This window comes from Myodes glareolus, chromosome X, assembly GCF_982192425.1.
Source record: "Myodes glareolus chromosome X, mMyoGla1.1, whole genome shotgun sequence".
Lineage (NCBI taxonomy): Eukaryota > Metazoa > Chordata > Mammalia > Rodentia > Cricetidae > Myodes > Myodes glareolus.
Window position 1 is genome coordinate 128,864,404 of NC_142053.1, and position 19,254 is coordinate 128,883,657.

A 19,254-nucleotide genomic window follows, 5' to 3' on the forward strand; every position below is an offset into this window, starting at 1 on the left:
CGTCACCACTACCATCACCACCAGCACTACCACAATTAATCAAGCTTTTTATTCATAAAGTTAGTGGCCTAAGGCACAATTAAATTTATAGGAGTTGTAGTCCTGCTAGAACTTGCCTGGGTTGATATTATACCAGGAGGATTTCAAATTCTGGCCATATGCTCCTGGCCCATTAGAAGTTCCTAAGGTGAATTTAGTTGTGCCTCTGGGTGTATTAGAGCAAGCACTTTGGTTGCTATTTTTGTAAATTAGTGTATTTACGTTGTATAAGGAGAGGAAATACAAAGAATATGGGTCACTGCTTCAACCTCTGTGGCCAAAAAGGAGACTCAGAGTTCAGAGGTTCCATTGTTAAGAGTAACTCTAGTTAACCTTTGAGAGCTTCCTTTGTGAGAGCACTGTGCTTTGCAGGCGGTAATCTCATTGGGCTGAAGTAGGTTTTTCAGGGACTGATTGCTGATAGAACTCTGGAGACTTTAAGGAAAACAGTTTGATTCCTTCCATTCTGGGAAAGAAGCCCCAAAGCTTAAATTCACTAGTCACTGCAAAGCCTCCTCTGTGTCTTATTTAATCTTTTTGACAGTTCTGTGAAGCCACTGCTAACAGTATCTCCGTAAAAGAAATCGCTGTAGAAACTGGTGTTTAGAGACGTGAAAGCTTTTGCTCACCTTTTCACAGCTTACAGACCAAGTTTTTTTCCCAGGTCTTCTCTTCTCATCTAAATAGACATCCTTCTTCCTACTCTCCTTAATCCTTTGCTGCCAGTAACCTTCGTGATGTCCTCTGAGCCATGGGAGGAACTCAACACTGCTTCTCCACTGGCAGGGAGGCAAAAGGTCTGCGTCCAGCTAAGCTTGCAGGGAGATTATACCCCCTGGGGAACTGCAGAGCAAAAAAAAAAGTGGGTGAGGAGGACAATTTTGTTCCCACTAGGTCTGAGCTATGCACTGGTTTTGGCAATATTCTTGCTGTCCCAGGAACAACAATATCATCAGAGGGCCGATTTTTCTGCTTATGTACTACTTCCTCCTTGTCCCCCCAGGCTGCTCTATTCTGTTGACCCTCGAAGTCCCCTCCCTGGTCTCCACCCTTCCTCATCATCCTCTTCTGCCCTTTTTTTTTCTGCCCCACCTTCTCCTTAGCCCCAGCTCTACAAGTATTTTAAATTGTTGTTGTTGTTCTGCTGGGAGCAGGGAGGGTGGAGACCTCTTCCTGAGGCTTTTCCTCCTCTTCTCCCTCTAGCCCTCATTCCGGGCTCCACCCTGGTAGTTTGTTGGCTTGCATTCTGGAAGAAGAGGAGAGTCAGGAGAGTGAAAAGGAAGAAGGGCAGCAAAGAGCAGCATCTTGTGAGACCTGGATGTCTCAGGCTTTTCTGCCATCTTTCATTAAGTTTAGTATATAATTTAACTCTCACCTTCGTCCTCTGATGTAGAGGAGCGTTTAGGCGGCTTTTTCAAGTACTCAGTCTCCCTTATGCTTCAGGTGGAATGGAGCAAGTTGAAGATACTTGTTGCTATTTGCTTTATTTCTTAAGCCACCTAAGAAAAGGGGAACCTGTGGTGCTTCCTAGAAGGAAGAAACACTGCATCTTCTTTGTGCCTGCTCCGTCACAACTTTCCATCTGACATAAGTGGCATGCTGATTATTGATATGACAAGTGGCAAAGGACAAGGATGGGTGTGGCTCAGGGAGAGAGTGCTTACCAAACATACACAGTGTACTGAGTTCAATCCACAGTATGGGAAAACGAAAGAACAGAGACAAAGAATACCAAGAAAAACTCCATCTTTACAATGAACTGTGGTGCTGGGATACATAGTTCCTTCAAGCGAGACAGATATCATATCTAAAAACTTCAAAGGAAAAATGTGAACCAAAACACTGGGTGTTTTGAAGTCAAGGGCTCCTACACTGGAGTTCCTGGGAAAGAATGGGAGGTTTTATTTCTTCTAATGTTCAGCGTGCTTCTTATTATGGCATAGGTACTCAGCATGTTTCATTGACTAAATGGATGGAGGAATGGATGGGAAAGAATCTTGAGTTTATTTACCTAAGGCTTAATAATTTACCTTTTCCCAAAAACAGAATTTGGCAATCTGATACAATGTTTTCTATACAAACAACAGGTGAGGCAGACAAAAAACAAGAGTCTAAAATAAATCAGATAACCAGAAACACTTTTAGCAAGAGGATAGATTGTTTTACTATCTTCAAATGGACACAACTTTTTGAGGAGCCTGCATAGATTAAGTAAAGAATTCATGATTACCAAAGAGTATACCTAGCACAAATAAAGGATTCTAGTGGCTGTTGACATTGGAATGTATTACAGAAGTCTACCTGTCTTTAGTTTTCACATCACAAAAATATATTAGTCTTTGGTAAAACAGTTTTGCATCCTTGAATCTAAAACCGTCTGACATTATGGAGGATAGTCTTAGACTAATGAAAAATATTTTTTTTAGCAATACTCCCCAGATTTTATACATTAAGAATATACGAATTCAAGGGATAAAATAACCCTTTTAAAAAAGAATATGTAGAGTTGTACATTGTATTGCATGGCTTTCACTTAGCAAGTCTTACCTTGTAAGCAGGGTAGGGCTGTGGGCAGCAGTGGAAATACGGTGTATAGAGAGATGGTTAAAAGCTCCTACTACAGGAACATTCTTTCACGTAGCAAGTACATATATGTGCTGTTTAATCCTTGTTCCTTGGTTTCTACATAGGAAGGTGATAGTAATAGCACAGAGTTCAGCACAGCTACTGCTTGATAACTATTATTGATAATAATACCCAGCATGTACATTACAGACAGAATAACATCTGATGCCTAACCTCCAGGACATTATGGTGTAGTAATAAGGAGAAGCCGTTATAACAAACCTAGAGGTGCAGCAGGAAATGGTCAGTTCTTCCTGAGTGAATTAAATAAGGAGAGAAGATGACTTTTAGTCAGTTCTTTTAAAAACGTAAGACAGAGTTTAAAGGGTCACTTCAGATAGAGAAGGTAAGGTGTTTCATGGCCCCAAGATTGGAAAAAGCCTGGAATTACCAGAAATTTCGAATCTGGGTAAGATCTAGTAGAACAGCAAAACCGCTGCTGCTTAAAATAAAGGCAGGCTCTGGATCGTCACAGCAAGTGGGAGGAATCTGAGGTGTTGCCTTGAATGTTCAGGTGGTTGCTGAACTGGTAAGTGGGAGAAGAGATTGTTTGGGGAGCAAAGGAAAATGAGGTGTTAAAAACACATCTAAACAGAAGAGCAGTTAAGCAAATGGACCTACCTGCTGGGCACATACTGAGCTGTGACCCCCCAGTTTCCTTATTCTTTTTCATGCTCATGTGACAGAGCATGCCTGGAAACTCAGAACTAATGAAGCTGAGGTCGGAGACTGGTGAGTTTGAGGTCAGCCTAGGCTATAACATTAACCTGAGCTCCATTGTAAGACTACCTGTCTCAAACAACTAACACCCAAAATGAGCTGGGGATACAGCTGAGTGGTAGAGTGCTTGCTTAGAATACACCAGGCCCCGAATTCAATCCCCAGTACTCCCTGATGAGGCATAAAAATATAGTGCTACCTACTTTCCAGGATTGTTACCAGGAATAAAGGAAAATGGATGACTATAATGGTACCTGGCCCAGTGAACTGCCCATATGAGGTGCTGAAAACATGGAACCTATTATTATTCCTCTTGCTTCGCTGCTCCTTCCCTTCTTCTCCTTTGTTCCTTCTCTCTCTTTTCCTTCCCCTTTGAAAGAACTGTGCTAGGGAAGAGACACTGGAAGGAGGCTGTGGTTATCTGTGACTTCCTGAGTTTCCATTAAAATGAGCTAGAGAAGGACTTTAAGGCAAGGACAAGAAATGCTGGAAATGTGGCTTCTAGTCTATGGATTCAGTTCTTCAGGGATATTAGCCAATGCTTGGCGGAGAGGCGGCCTCAGGGGGTTGAGAACTCTATTCTTAGATAGCTGGTAGCTGGGAGACTCAGAAAGCCTCTCTGAACTCTCCCTGCCAGGGCCACAGGGTGTTAGGAATTCATCTTCAACTCATTTCCCCCACCTTCTCCTTCACTCTCACCTTCTCTTATCTATTGCTAGAAAATGCACTCAGCTCCAATCTCTTTTCCTCTTAAGCGTCAGCCCTAAAAAGACACTGTGACCCCTCTGTCCTTGCTAGTGTCACACGTTGCCATGGAGAACTGGGAGGGTAAAAATCCTCTTACAGTTACCATCTTTCTGACACTCCCTATTCCGCATCCTTTTCTTCCTGAAGATCCCTTACTCCAAGTCACCACACCCTTCTCATCCTCCCCTAGAGAGCTTAAATCCTGGTGGATAGGTGAGCATGGAGGGTGTCCGAAAACCCCTGTCAGGGACTGAGTATTCACTAAAACTGATTTCAGTTGTACCTGCTACTGCAGGAGGCCAACAGACACGGCCGCCAGGGGCGAGGCCAGCTCCTAGCTCCTAGGTCTCGCCCCACCCCCTCTCCTGTCCCTCCGCCTTCTCTGCCCCACCCATCTCCACCCCCTCCTACTCCACTCCCCTCTAGCGGCCACTTGTCCCTTTTAAGGAACTCCACCCTAGGTGGAGTCCTCATGGTAGTCACACCTCTCTTCTGGGCCTAGTCTGCCAGAGAAAGAGCTAAACACTCCACCTACTCAGGTTGCCCGGCGAGCGCGCCAAGCTCTGACCCCACGGGCGTGGTGTACCAGTGGGGCGGCCAGGTACCACCGGGAAGTCTCTCTGGCGCGGTCCGGCGGGAGTGCCTCCCACTCGCGTGGGAGTCCCTGCCCTGGGTCGGTGTTTTCCTATATGTTTCGACCAATCACCGGTGCCTTTTCCTCCTTTCTTTTTAGGAAGGCGCCGGGTGTGCAACGCTAACCGCTGCGCGGGGAGGGGGGGTCCTCTGGCGCTGTCTGCTTGTGGGTCTTCACTGACTCCTTCTCCGTCTCAACTTTGCGTTCAAGTCGTGATCTGAGGTTTGGGTGCTTGGTCGGGACCCCGCCCCGGCTCTCTCGGGGAGGGCGTGAGGAGTTCTGAGGTGGGTGGAGAATGGGCTTGGCCGGAACTGAATCGGTTGAGGTAAAAGGGGAACGCAGGAGCTTTAGCGCTGGCCACTTCGCCCCAGAGAAGCCGCTGTATTTTTAGCACAGGGAAGGCTGCAGTGGGAGGATTCTTTTTAGGAAGTCTGCTCTGCTGCCCCGATTCGGGGCTTGGATGCTTGAAAGCTTTGTTTCCCTTGTTCTGAGGGTGGCCCAGCTGGGTCTGAATCGACTCCCTCCCTTTTTCGTTTCCCCCATCCTTTCCCAGCCCGGAGAAAACAGAGAGGTGGGGGACCAAGGAAGAGGAGGCTAAAGCGCGTTGCCAGGCGCGCTGTCAGACATGGGCGGGTGCGAGGGTAACAGCTGTCTTGAGATCAGCTCAGGAGTAAGAGTCTCCGGGAGGACTGCATGAGCTTCGGACACTTAAGGAGTCCTCAGCTAGAGACAAGGGAGGTAAGTGACTCGGGAAAGAACCCACTCTCCTGTCCTCAGTCTAGGTTCTAACTCACCCCCTCCCGCCGCCGCCGCCGCCGCTGCCGCTGCCGTCGCTGCCGCCGCCGCCGCCGCCAACCGCACACACCCACTTGGCTTTGGATTTTAGCAGTGAAGTGGGATGGGGGGGCGTGTGAGCGGAAAGGGTAAGAACATTATGTGGAATCAAATTAAACTTAAGGGGAAATGATTTCCCCTAAGGATTGTGAAGAGAGACTAAGAGGAGGGGGTACTTCGGGGGACCTTGTGGAAGAATTGAAGGGGAATAAGAATGGATAGGTTTGTCTAGTTCTGTCTGTCCTGTCTCAGTGCTCTCAATTCTCCTTAAGTGGTTTGTTTTAACCCCATACATCCAAAGTCTCAGCAAGAGAGAAGAGGATTTGGAAGACCGGTGATCCCACTTACGTCACCCCTCCCTTCCCCCAAGCAGCAGCAGGTAGAGATGCTTCTCAAAAGCTGGAGGAGGGGCAGCGAAGAGTTAAGTTGGGAGCCTGGCCTCTTGGTACTAATGGCAAGACCCCTTCAAGGAACCTCTGAGGAGGAGCTGGTTAGGGTGTGCCAGCTCTTTTAGGAGGGGCTGAGCTTGGTTGCAGTAGGAAGCCAAAGCATAGCCCAGTCTAGGCTCCTTAAGATGTGGCCAAGAGGTTAGTTCCTGTAGGTGGATGATCAGTCGACATTGCTGTGATTACTGGAGCGAAAGGATTTGCTTAGCCACAAGGTGAAGCTTTTTGTACTTTTTTGGCCCTAATAATTTTGAAGAAACTAAATCACATCCTAACAGGTGGCCAAGAGAACAATACCTTATTTTCTCTAATATTACTGTCACTGTGAAAAAAATGTATAAAGTACTTATATGCCACTTAGTGTAATAGTGACAGAGAAAAGAGAGAATAATATCTAAATTTGGATTGTAAGCTGAAGATTGTTGGTTTGGAGTAATAAAAAATCTACTTTGAAAGCCTACTACCACCACTAACTGGTTGTATGACCACGAACCTTGCTTTTCTCCTCGGTAGGATGCATATTAGAAATTCTCACTCAGGAGCTATACATGACATATGCTGCTACAACTTGCTCTGTTTCCACTTTCCTTTCCTATTCTTTGTGGTTTTCCTGCTGGAGTACTGCTGGCCGAATTATTACTTTGCCGTCCTTAAAACGCATTTCAGACGAAGGGTACGAAGACCTGTGCAGTTTGAGTAGTTTTTGCGCAAAGACAGGCTGGAATATATGTCTTATTTGTGATTTAACATTGTTCCCACTGGATTTTATCAGCTGCAAGAGAAAAGGCCACTAATCTGCCTATCTTCTGATTCTTTGGTCAGTTTAACCAATATGATGTAACCAACAGGACCTTTGGACAGCAAACCAGGTGACTCAGAAATGATTTCATCCTCTTCTTCAAAGTTTGGGGGTAACCCTTATGAGAGAGACATTAATCCTTGGGAGCTGCTGGTGAGACAGACTAGGCACAGCGTGTCTTCAGGTTAGTTTAGAAAGCAACGAGGAAGAAATACAGGATGGTAGAATTCTACCTTCTGAAGTTTTTAGTGACATGTTCAGTCTGTTCTCCAGACCCGTTGGACTCCACTTTCATGGCATCAGAATGCTGGAGAACTCTCCTGCTTTCAGAACTCAGAGGATAGAAAATTGGTGGGAAAAAAATGGTGGCCACAACTACCTTTTTTTCTGGTATATGCATTTCAGAGATGAGGCTCTTAGTGGGTCTGCTATTTGTTTTTTTTTTTTTTCATTGCCAAGGTACCAAGACTAGGTATTATTAGTCTTTCCAGAATGTTCTGTTTCCATGTGAGGTGGTAGAGATTGGCCACTCATGCTTTTGTACTCTGGCAGGAGCTTATTAATGTTTGATACATTTAGGTGTTTTATTTATTTTCTTATTTATATTTTTATTATTTTATTTATGTGTCTTAATGAGTAAATTGCTGCTTGTGTGAAGGAACCAGAATTACTGGTGATGGTGAGCTGCCCAGCATGGTTGTGGGGAACCAAACCTGAGTCCTCTGGAAGAGCAGGAAGCACTCCAGATGTAGCGGTCCCTCCAGCCCAGGACATCTATATGTTTACCTTAGGTTTGATTCATTTCTACTTTATGAGCTCACTTAAATTGTTAAGTGAAGGAAAAACAGTTTGGGGATACATAATTCATTTACAAATTGATATACTGGATGTTGGGAACTGGGGAAAAATGTTATTTTGTTTGTTTGTTTCTTAGTATTTTGGGACATTGAAACCAGTATCTGGTATACCATTGGATTTTTTTTTTTTAAAGTAACAGGGTCTTACTTTGTAACCGGACTGGCCTGGCTCGCAATCCTCCTGCCTCAACCTCCTGAGTGCTGGGATGAAAGGTGTGCGCCACCACCGCTCAACGCACTGAGAAATTTTTAAAGCTCATTTTGTTTTAAAGTTCTGCTACATTTTGGTTCTTTGTATTCAGAACTAAGCCCCCAGTACCGTTGAGACCAAGAGCTGCTCCATGACACTCCCTGTGCCTTCATGGTACTTACCCAATCACCTTTTCCTTGGAAACACTTGGTACATAGTTTGTAGATTATCATCTAAAGTCTTACTCTTTTTTTAGTTTTGTGAGACAAGGTTTCTCTGTACAACAGTCCTGGCTGTCCTGCAGTTGACTCTACAGACCAGGCTGGCCTCCCAGAGATTCTCTGCTTCTGCCCAGTGCTGGGATTAAAAGCAGTCACCATCGCTAGCACCGCCTCGGGGAGCCTAAAGTCTTACTGCCATATTTTTTTTAAGTGAAGAGAAAACTGATTGGTATGATTGACCTAAATGATCATCCAGTGTGGTTACAATTTAACTGCTAAGTAGAGTCTGAATAGACGGGTGTTGGCTCTTCGACCGAGGACAATGTGAGGCCACGTTTGGTTTTCTTTCTGACTTACGGACCCTTTATTTCTTTAGATTTTATAGGTAGAAGTCGGTTTCTGTTCTTTTTAATAACCCCAACTCAACTTTATCATCTAGTCTCTTATTTCTAAAATGGCACGGTCCTTTTTGGTTGTAAGGAATGTATTTAAGTGACTGGTCTCACCATCTTTGCTGTTTTGAGTGATATGCTTTACTTTAATGTTGTTAATGTTGTGTGTCAGAAGGGGAGAAATATAAATTATTGAGCAGGAAGGTACTTATAAATGTCCAGAACATACTAGATGGTTTATATAATACGTTAAGAGATGTTATCTGTATATTTAGGTTCTTTTAAGCGTAACATAGATTTTGGTTTTTGTTTGTTTCTGGTGCTGGGAATTGAATTTAAGGATCGTGCATATGTAAGTGTTCTTCTGCCACTAAACTGTGTCCCTAGTCTGTGAGAGTTTGAAGGTTCAGTAATGTAACACTAGATATGTTAAGATACTTCAAATCTGCTAGATGGTCGCGGTTGCGCACTCCTTTAATCCCTGCTCTCGGGAGGCAGGCCGATCTCATAGTTTGAGGCCAGCGTGGTCTACAGAGTGAGGTCCAGGACAGTCAGGGCTACACAGAGAAATCCTGTCTTGAAAAACCAGCGCCCTCCTCCCAAAAGCAACTTATTTCAAACCCCTGAAATTTTGGTATTTTGTTGTAACCACTACCTTCTAAAATAGGGCCTATTTTCACCTCTAGAGTTACCTGTTGCTCATTCAGGACTTTCCCTTTCCCTTTCCCTGTTCTACAACTTGCCATTAACATAACCTTGGTGAAGTTATTTAAACTATGCATTTGAATGTTCTCCTGTGAATTGGAATACTTGTGGTTGAATGGCAGTGAGGAACACACTGCTCACAGTGAAATGCTTGTGAAAATTCATTTTGTCAAAATGCTTTAAGAATTTATGAAAGCATAAACAGTGAGAAAATGTAGTTGTTGTGCTTCTCATGTCTTTTGCACAAAATAGAAGCTTTTTCTTCTTTCTTAGTTTCCTTATCTACCTAGTTGGCTAACTGTTTTGTTGCCTGTCTTTGTTTCCTAACATCTTTTCTGTTATCCTAAAAACTGCCACAACCTTAATTTAGACCAAAGGCTTAAATATATCCAATTACAGCTCATACAAATGTTTCGTTTTCTCTAAAATTGTTTTAAACTCTCATTTAACAGGTTATTTATTTTTTCTTAACAGATGTATTTTAAATAGGTAACATTTCATATGGTTCAAGACCCATATAGGTTTATAAAAATGCCTCGTTGTTCTGTGTGGCTGTAGAGTTTTTTACTCTATGGATAAGCCATGATTTATTTAACCACTCTTATATTGATCAGCATTTAGGATATTTCCAGATGTCTGTAGTGGTTCTTTAATAAGAAGGAAAACTCAGTAAGTAGTATATATAGTGCTGTTATAACAAAATACCACTAACTGGGTGCTTTAAACAACAGAAATTTTGTTTTTCTAGTCCTAAAGACTAGAATTGAGAGATCAAGGTTTCAGCATAGGCTGATGTGTTGTGCGGGCTGCTTTCCTAACTCCCAGATGGCTGCATTCTTTGCTGTGTACTCAACCGTCTTTGTTTAAGTGAAGAGACAGAACTCTCCTGTGTTTCTTCTTAAGGGATTAATCTTCTGTGATTAGAGCACTACCTGTATGACCTCATTTACTTTTAATTATTTCCATAAAGGCCATATCTCTAATAGCTCAGGAGTGAGGGCTTTCACACATGAATGGGGGGACATGAAGGCACTTTGCCTAATTTCATACTCTTAAAAATTGGCTGATTGCCAACATTTTGAAGTTGGATTTCATTTAAAATCTAGATTCCATTTTCTCTTAAGTAATTAGATGATAGAATAAGGTAAGATTTTATATATTTCAGAGCAGTGAGTCTTTGCTACTGTGGCCTTTTATTCTTTTTCTCAATTGATATTTAAGTGCGGTGTGCCAGTTGTGATTGCTGCACATTTTGTCTTATGATTAGTGCCACAATTAGTGGGTACCTTTACTCTCTTTGTCAATAATAGACCTTATTGTGACGGGATAAATGTACCTCCATTATTGTTTTCAACTTTACGAAACTATTCCAGAGTCCACGGTTGTCATATTTTTTTTCATTTAAAAAATTTTGTTCTTTGAGAATTTTATACACATATATAATGAAATATGAACATATCCACCTCTCGTTTCCCTCTTTCCAACCTTCCTCCGAATGCCATCTCAACTTCATTTTCTTCTCCTTTTTTTTTTTAAACTAATCCACTGAGTCTACTCAGTGCTCCTGATATGTGCATGGATGTGGAGCCATCTACTGGAGGGAGAGTATGCTACCTACTAATGGCCACACCCCCAAAGAATGTTTCTCTGACTCAGCAACAATAGCATCTTAGAGGCCGAGCCTTGTGGGCTTCTCCATTCAAGCTGAACTTTTGTAGGTCTTGTGTGGGTAACCACAGCTGCTGAGAGTTCAGGAATGTAATAGCCATGTCATCTCTACAAGAAAACATTCAAGTATTTTTACTTTTGTATTGAGCTGGTTTCAAATCTCAGCTCAATCATTTCCATCTTACATGCCTTTAGCATTGCTTAATCGCTTTGCTCCTGTATTTCCTCGTGTGTGTATGGCATTAACAGTGGTGTCACTTTTATTGTTATATAAGAGAAAATAGGGCTTAAAACTCATCATCTGAGGTGCCTAGTCCAACCACCACAGTGGATACTCAGAAGCAATGCGTTTCCAACCCTGCCATGACTCTCTATTTTCTTACAAGATATATAATAAAGCGATGTTCAAAATATATGTGTGCTACACAGTCCTTTAATTATTTTTCTAGTAGTAAAAATATAGGTGATACTTTAAAAAAGTGGAATCTCAAATATCTAAAACAATGCTTTTTCCTTCCTTCCTTTTTTTTTGTGTAACCTGTTGGCTATCCTGGGACTCACTCTGTAGACCAGGCTAGTCTCAAACTCAGAGATCCATCTGCCCCTGGCTTCCTGAGTACCAGAATTAAAGGTGTGCACCATCACTGCTTAGCTCACTTGTACATTTATTTACTTAAGAAAACCTACAATAATCTATGTGCTAGTACTGTTATTATCATAAGGAACTCAGAATTCTTGCCCAATTTGTTGTTGAGGCAAAATTTGTTATTATTACAAAATTTTGAGCTGGTGGTGTTTATAATCCAAGCACTTCAGAAACCAAGGTGGGGGAGGGAATTGTTCTGAGTTCCAGGCTAGCGTGGACTACAACATAGTGAGGACCCCCCCTCCCCTGTCTCAATGAAAAGAAAGAAAAAGAAGGCAAATGCAGTAGGGAGAGGGCAGTTTGCATATTTGGAGCCAAGATATAACAGCATAAAAAGTAAACATTGAACTTAAAATCAATTATTTCATCTATTGAATATCAGGAAATTAGGAAATCATTTCTAGTTGAAAAGCAGTAATAATATGCAGGGAACCTCCTTGGGAAATATAAAAGAAGACTTCTGAGCCACTATCAAAATTTAGACAATTTTGACAGTTGCAACTGTTGTCTCCAATTGCATTTGAAAATTCAGAGGCTATACTAGGCATAATACTACCAATTTGGACTCTAGGTGAGTCAAGCATATGGGCACAAAGAAAATGCAGCAGAGATATTGATCTGAGCCTATGAATCGCATTTTCTGACTTGAAAAAGGTGTTTTTCTCTGTAAAATGTGATTTGTCCATCTAGAACTACAGGATTTCACATTATCGTTTGCAGAGCCCTAATGCTTCAAAAGAGCCTCCCAGGGTTAGATCAGTGGGGGAAGTGTATACTAAGGAATAAGAACAATTAGGACCAGAGCTCAGAAAACTTTGACTTCTAACAGAATTGAAGTTCTTGCCACACACCCCTGGATGTAGTCTAAGGACCAAGGACATTGTCTGAAACTATAATAGATGCTCAACAAATTTCTGGTATTTTAGGCTTGTAATCCCAGCTTTCACCAGGGTAAGGCAGGAGCATTTGCTTGTGTTTGAAACCAGGCTGAGCTGCACAGTGAGTTCCAGGCCATCTTAGGCTACAGTGTAAAACCCTGCCTCACTCGCAGAGAAAGAAAAAGGGAGTAAAGAATGGAGAGAGGGGAGGGCTTTTTAGTAAAAGCAAAAGTTGGGAAATGTAGGAAAGCATGAACTAAAGCTGCAGAGGCTGCATATGAAACACACACGAGTGATAACAGTAACTTGAAGGGAGAGGTGCTGGGAGGAATAGCTAAGTGGTTTCTAGTTCCTAACTTGAGAAAGAGGTGTGGTGGTAGAAGGGTTATGTCAGGTAATGCTCTTGTAACCCAAAGGGGGCACTCGTAGCTAGAAGCACTTGATTGACTGCTGCCAGGAAAGCCTGGACGCAGAATTTGTTTTTTTTTTTTTCCCTTTGCATTTATAGCATCCTTGGCTAGTCGTTATTTCTAGCTAGGACTAATTGCAAGTCATCTGTTGTCTGGTCTCCTTTGGTTCCTATGGATTAAGACACGACAGGGTGGAAGAGGCACAAGTATGATCTGAAATTGACTGGCTAATTTGTAGGTAAGCTGTAGATTTTGCTTTGTTTCCTTGGCCTCTGTTTTCCTCTCTGGTGAAAGTGAACTGTAGATAAAGCACACAAAAGCTGTTCCAGAGGAAAACGTAGGTGCTTTTTATGGGATGACTGATGGTTCAAGGTATTGAAATGAAGCCATTAACACCATCTCTTCATAAGAGGGACAGCTATGCATAGTATAGAGGAAGATGAAAACTGCTTTTAGCTATGCTTGGCTTACAGATTTAAGATGCATAGACAAAAATGGTTTGTTGGTTTGTGTTTGTACATATATGACTCAGGTAAATACCCGTATAGTAGTTAAAAGTCCTTAGTGAAAACAAGGACAGGACCAGGATCGGAAATATTTTGGAACTATAGAAGAGTATGCTGAAAATCACCGAAACAGGACAAGTTGGAGAGGTTTGTAGAAATGGATTCACTTACATGAAGGAAGGGAAGTACTTATAGTATGTAGGCAGCCAGTGTCAGGGACAAATGATGCTTTTTTCCTTGAGTAGATTAACTTAGAATGTTCTAATAACTTTTTAGCATAAGTTTAGTCTGCAAAACTGTTTATAGAGGACGGATGGGTGAAACCAAGTGTACATGTCACACTCTATGCATATAATGGGGTCAACATTGTTCTGAAAGCTATTTTCCCCTTGTATCTTTTCTAGATATGGATCACCTCATGAACAGCTTGGAGGTCCAACTTAATTCAGAAAGGGGTTCAATGCAGGCATTCAAACAGGTGAGTTTTGGGAGTTGAATATCTCTTAAGCTTTGCAGAATTGAAGCCCCATTTTCAAATGACATGTATGGAAAATGAGAAGGGATAAAAGAAGGTAGCTTTTTCCAGAATTAATTGAATGTCTGGGTGTGGATTTCTGTGTGGCCTCGAAGAAACAGCTTTGTATTGTCCCTGTATTCTTTGGTGAAGAACAATGATAATTTATTTAGCACTCTCTCAGTTTTCAGATATGGTGAAAATGTGTGCTTTTTTTCACTTAATTTCTTCAGTAGCCATGTTGAACAGAGTATATGAGGATTTTCGGAGGAAGCATCCTGCTGACTCTACTTCCCTGTTAACTGTTTCCCTCGAACACCCTGGCTAATACTTTTGCTCTGTGTGTGTGTGTGTGTGTGTGTGTGTGTGTGTGTGTGTGTGTGTGTGTGTGTAGAAAAAGGATAGAAGCATGCACACACACATATATATGGATGTTATATATAGATATAAATTTTAAAGAAATTGACTTCTGTGATTATAGAGGGATTACAAGTCCAAAACCCAATGGACTGGGTCAGCAGACTACAGAGTTAGAAAAAACTGTAGTTTGAGTCTCCAAACACTGTTGGCAGAATTCTTGTACCACACATGGTGGTACAAGTCTGTAATCCCTATACTCAGAAGATTATGAGTATACTCAGAGATTATGAGCTGAACCAGGAAGATTATGAGTTCTAGCCCAAGGAGATTCTGTCCAAAAAGAAGAAAAAGCAATTCTTCCATTCACTATGAAAATCAATGTCAGTGTCCTGGTTTGCTTCTGTTTTTATGATAAACACCGTGACCGAAAAAACAGCCTGAGGAGGACAGGCTTTATTTATTATAGTTCAAAATCAAGAAAATCAAGGCACAAATTTAAAGGTAGGAATCTAGAAGTGGGAACTGAAGCAGAGACCACTGAGAAACAGGCCTCTCTTGCTTTGCTTGTAACCCAGGTCTCATTTGTCCAGTGATGGCTCCTCCCAAACCAAACATTAAGTAATTCCCCCACTAAGAGGCCAATCTGATGGAGAAAATTTCTCAGTTGAAAAATCCATCTTTCTATGTATGTCTATGATGACACTTAGTCTTTGTTTTATTTTTTTAAAGATTTATTTATTTACTATGTATACAGTGTTCTGCCTACACACCAGCAGAGGGCACCAGAACTCATTATAGATGTTTTGTGAGTCACCAGCTGGGAATTGAACTCAGGACCTCTGGAAGAGCAGCCAGTGCTCTTAACCTCCGAGCCATCTCTCCAGCCCAGTCTTTGATTTATTTAGGGCTTTAACAATTTATTAAAGCCTCTTCACTTTATGGAAGTGGTTTATTTCAAGTCCAGTGATTTAAATATTTGTCCTATTGGGGAAAAAAAGAGGCTAGTTGTGGTATCCACATCTTTAATCCTCTATTCAGGAGGTTAAGGTAATCAGATCTCTGAGTTCAAGGCCAGGCTGGTCTACATGTCAAGTTTCAGGCCAACAGTGATTTCATAGTGAGATTACATAGTTTGTCTCCAACCAACCAAACAGAAAACATCTAGAAAACTGTTTAACCAACCATCTGACACTGCGATCCAACTAAGTTTTTATATAATATTAACTATCACTGGTCTTGATTTTCGCATTTTACAGCAAAAAAAAACTGGTCTTGAATGATGTGAAGAAGTATTTGTTTTGAGATAGGGTTTTATTATTCCATAGGCCTGACTGGACAGGAACTTGCTGTGTAACTCTGGGCATCCTCACACTCATAGCAATCCTCCTGTGAGGCTCTTCAGTTCTGGGCTTACAGGCATGGTATGATGCCTAGATGTTTAGGGTTGAGTTGTAAGACTGCATAAGTGAGTCCCAAATACAAGCAGAACTACCTTGAATAATCTGTTAAAATTACATGGAAATTGAATATCCAAATCTCTCTATATAATATTCATCTGATTTTTTCTATCTTATGGTTGCTGGTCCTTATTTAGTCCCAGGTGAAATCTCTGGGTTACATTTAAAAGTCATATATGCCATATATATGGTGTGTGTGTGTGTGTGTGTGTGTGTGTGTGTGTGTGTGTGTAGATACATATATCATTTTCTTGAAGTCAGTCCTCAATATATAGGTCTTGTTGGCCTGGTACTCAGTATATAAACCAGGCTAGCCTTGAACTCCTCCTGCTTCCTTCCTGTCAAGTTTTAGAACTGGAGGTGTGTACCACCAGGGCCAGCTAATGAGTCCTATTTTTAAGCAGTGAATGATTGGTCCATGGCATATAATTGGATTTAAGTTACGTATGCATTTGGATGAGACTCCTCTGTAGTGTTTTAATGATGTTAAATTGAATTTAATATCGTGTTTATCTTTGTAGCTGCTGTCATTTAGAAACTATCAGTACATCAAAAACTTCCTAATTATGCAAAATATCGCTGGAGCTTGGTCATAGTGGTAACTAAAAAAAAAGCTTTCTGACTCAGGACATACCTGCTGCTCTCCATTTTCCTGGATTTCTATATATTCATAGCATAGAGAGTGGCGCTTGACTGTCATCCATCTTCTGTTTCTAGTTTTTGGTTACTTTCTTGAAGTGGAATCTCTTGGTTGAAACTTGTGAGTGCCTTTTATAACCTACATGTCTCTTTCCATGTACATCCTTTGACTGTTACAGTCTTTCTTACACACATTCTCTCTCTCTCTCTCTCTCTCTCTCTCTCTCTCTCTTTCTCTCTCAACCTGCATCAAGACACTTTGTCCCTCAATAGCTGGAAATAATCACACTCTCCTGTAAAACTTCATCAGAATTGCCACATCCCCCAAATGAACTAGTGGAGATATATATGTATTTCTGAGAGGTTTTCAGTGGCATATTTTCTTAATTTTTTTTGTCTACCAGGACTGTGCCTACATGAGTCTGTCCAATCCTCATCACATTTAGGAGCCCAAATTTGAATTCTATCTCTTCTATAAAATTTCCCCTGACAGTCGAATTCCCATGGATCTCTAGTGCACTCATAGTCCCAGAATGCTAATTGAATTCTAGCTGCTATTCACATCGTTCCGTTCACTTCTTGTCCTATATTGTCAGCTATAGCATGGAAATATCTCACATCTTACTGTTGATGATTTTCATTTCTTGCTTCCTCTTTCTCTCTTTTTAAGATTTATTTTTTAGTGGCATGTAAATGTGTGTCTGTATGTGGCCGTGTGCATATGGATGCAGGAGCTCTGGAGGCCAGGGGCATCCGATTCCCTTGGAACCGGAGTGACAGGTGGTCGTGGGCTGCCCACTGTGGTAATAACAAATCTATTCTCTCAGAATCGTAGAAGCATAAGTCTGCCACTGCTTTGGACTATTAAATTGTCATATCAGTTGTCATAGTGACAACATAGTTTTTTACCTTTTCACACACCTGGAAGATACAGGCGTTACTTGACTTGTGGCCCTGTCACTCTGGTATCTGTCTACCTTTGTGTTCACATCACCTTATTTTGTGGCCGCTCTAAAGAACTGACTTCCACCCCCTAGGTAATCCAGAGTGGTTGCTTTAAGATCCATAATTCTATCTGTAATTATTCCTTTCCCAAATAGGTGATGTTCATTGATTCTGGGCACTAGGATGTGGATAAATATTTGTTGGTGATCATCTATCAACAAGCATATAGTTGTTAAAGTAATTTTGATGATATATCATTGAAAGCAATCATACATTAAAAAGAAATTATTTCCTCTCTTTCATCTTTTTCTTTTTTAATTTCAAGTGAGGTGCTAATATTTCCATGCTGTGTAATAAGCAAATACCTAGAATTCATATATACACAAATACTCTTGTATATGTGCACATGCATATTCTGTGGTTTTATTTCTTTGTTTTCTGGGATGGTCTCTTGTCATGTATTTTAGGCTGACCTGGAACTGAACATCCTCCAGTCTCAGTCCCCTGAGTTCTGGGATTTCAGGTCTGTGCATTTTTGATCTTGGTCCCCCCTTTTGTTAGTATTCTAAAATTATCACATTCATTAGGTTGTATGAAGAGAAATTGTGCAATAGTGCTTTATTTCCTAATGCTACTGAGATGGTGAAGGCAGAAGATTCAACATTCCTCTAGGTTTAGATTAAATTTAGCGTTTTAATAATATTCATCTCCATCCATTTTTCTCTAATACTGAAACACATCATGGCATTATTGGAGAAGGGCTGGAATTTCAGAGGGTTAAACTGGCTTTTCGACCAAAATAATGAATGTGCATAATATATGTATATGCACACACAAGTGCACCCAGGCATGAAAATGATTAGTCGAAACCCAGAGCAAAGCTAGAAGAGACCTGTGTACAAAAACAGCTTTTATCTTTCTCTTGGGGAGGAGCCTGGGTTTTATCTTGTTACCATGACAACACTCCTTCCTCTCCTTTCTACTTACTGCGCTGCCTGCAGTATTTTGTTCTTTCATTTTCTTTCTTGTCTTGCCTTCCTACTTTAAAGCTCCACATCAGAGCTGTTTCAGATAAATGAGAAGTAACAGTTTGGTTTGCCTCACTTGATTTCCCCTGCTCTCCTGAAGCCAAGGCTGTCTTCATCAGATGTTTAAGAGCTTAAATATTTATAAAAGTGGACCACCTTTTTTTTCTGGATTTCTTTGTAGAATTGCGTTTTTCAATGATCTTTGGTAATTTGTCAATAATGAATTTAAGAAAATGCCAAATCAAATATTCTTTTTTTAAAGCCTGATTAGGATACTAGGCATATGAGGAGGACTGTGGGAAGTAAAACATCTTTAAAAGCCACTCCCAAGTTTTTGGACTTTTCCATGCACAGCTGTCTTCATAGACTCTGAAGCCCTGGAAGGCTGTAGCTTCAAGCTTTGCAATAGCAGATTCAGAGAGTAGCCATTCTCTTTCTTTGAAGAGTGGTTAATTATTAACTAGAGAATACTCAAAACCTGAAACTGCCCCCACATTATTGAAGAAGGAAAAAGATGAGTTCAGAAGAAAAATCTCATGGCAGAGCTTTACATCAGTTTCCATATGAGCTCTCAAACCTGTTGTTATTATGTTCATTGAAGAATAGAGTATGGAGCCAATCCTTAGGCAATCACCAGAATCCTAGGGCTGTAACCTCATTCCTTACATTATTCTTCTTTAGAATCTGCAGGTATAACATGCTGTGTAGTGTGAGAAAAGAATGTGGTAGTACATGTTTGTTGTTTGTTTTTCCTTTTTTTATACCATAGTGTTTGTTTTATATGAAATGTAGGATAAATCATACCACACATTAGGATACTTACTAAAACTATTTTGATCATATTTTAAAGGTACACACAAATTGGTCCACACAAACAAAACCATTGTTTCTACTAGGAGATAAATGTGGTTGTCTTTAAATCACAAAAGTAATTGATGGCTGCTTCCAAGTGCAGTACATTTTCTTAAGCTTACTTGTAGAAGCGTTGACACCC

General features: G+C 41.1%; 1 protein-coding gene across 2 annotated transcripts in view; it reads left to right on the top strand.

The window, feature by feature from the left end:
* Positions 1–19,254, top strand: part of Klf8 (KLF transcription factor 8) — a 157,371-nt gene that overhangs the window by 117,109 nt on the left and 21,008 nt on the right. The window contains exons 1-2 of one of the 2 annotated variants that reach the window (XM_048461523.3): positions 4,964–5,503; positions 13,722–13,795. In XM_048461523.3, coding sequence (XP_048317480.1) covers positions 13,724–13,795 — 72 coding nt within the window. In that variant the 5' untranslated portion in view covers positions 4,964–5,503; positions 13,722–13,723. Of the gene's footprint in view, positions 1–4,963; positions 5,504–13,721; positions 13,796–19,254 lie in introns of those variants that run through there. The other variant, XM_048461524.3, reaches the window with a different exon arrangement.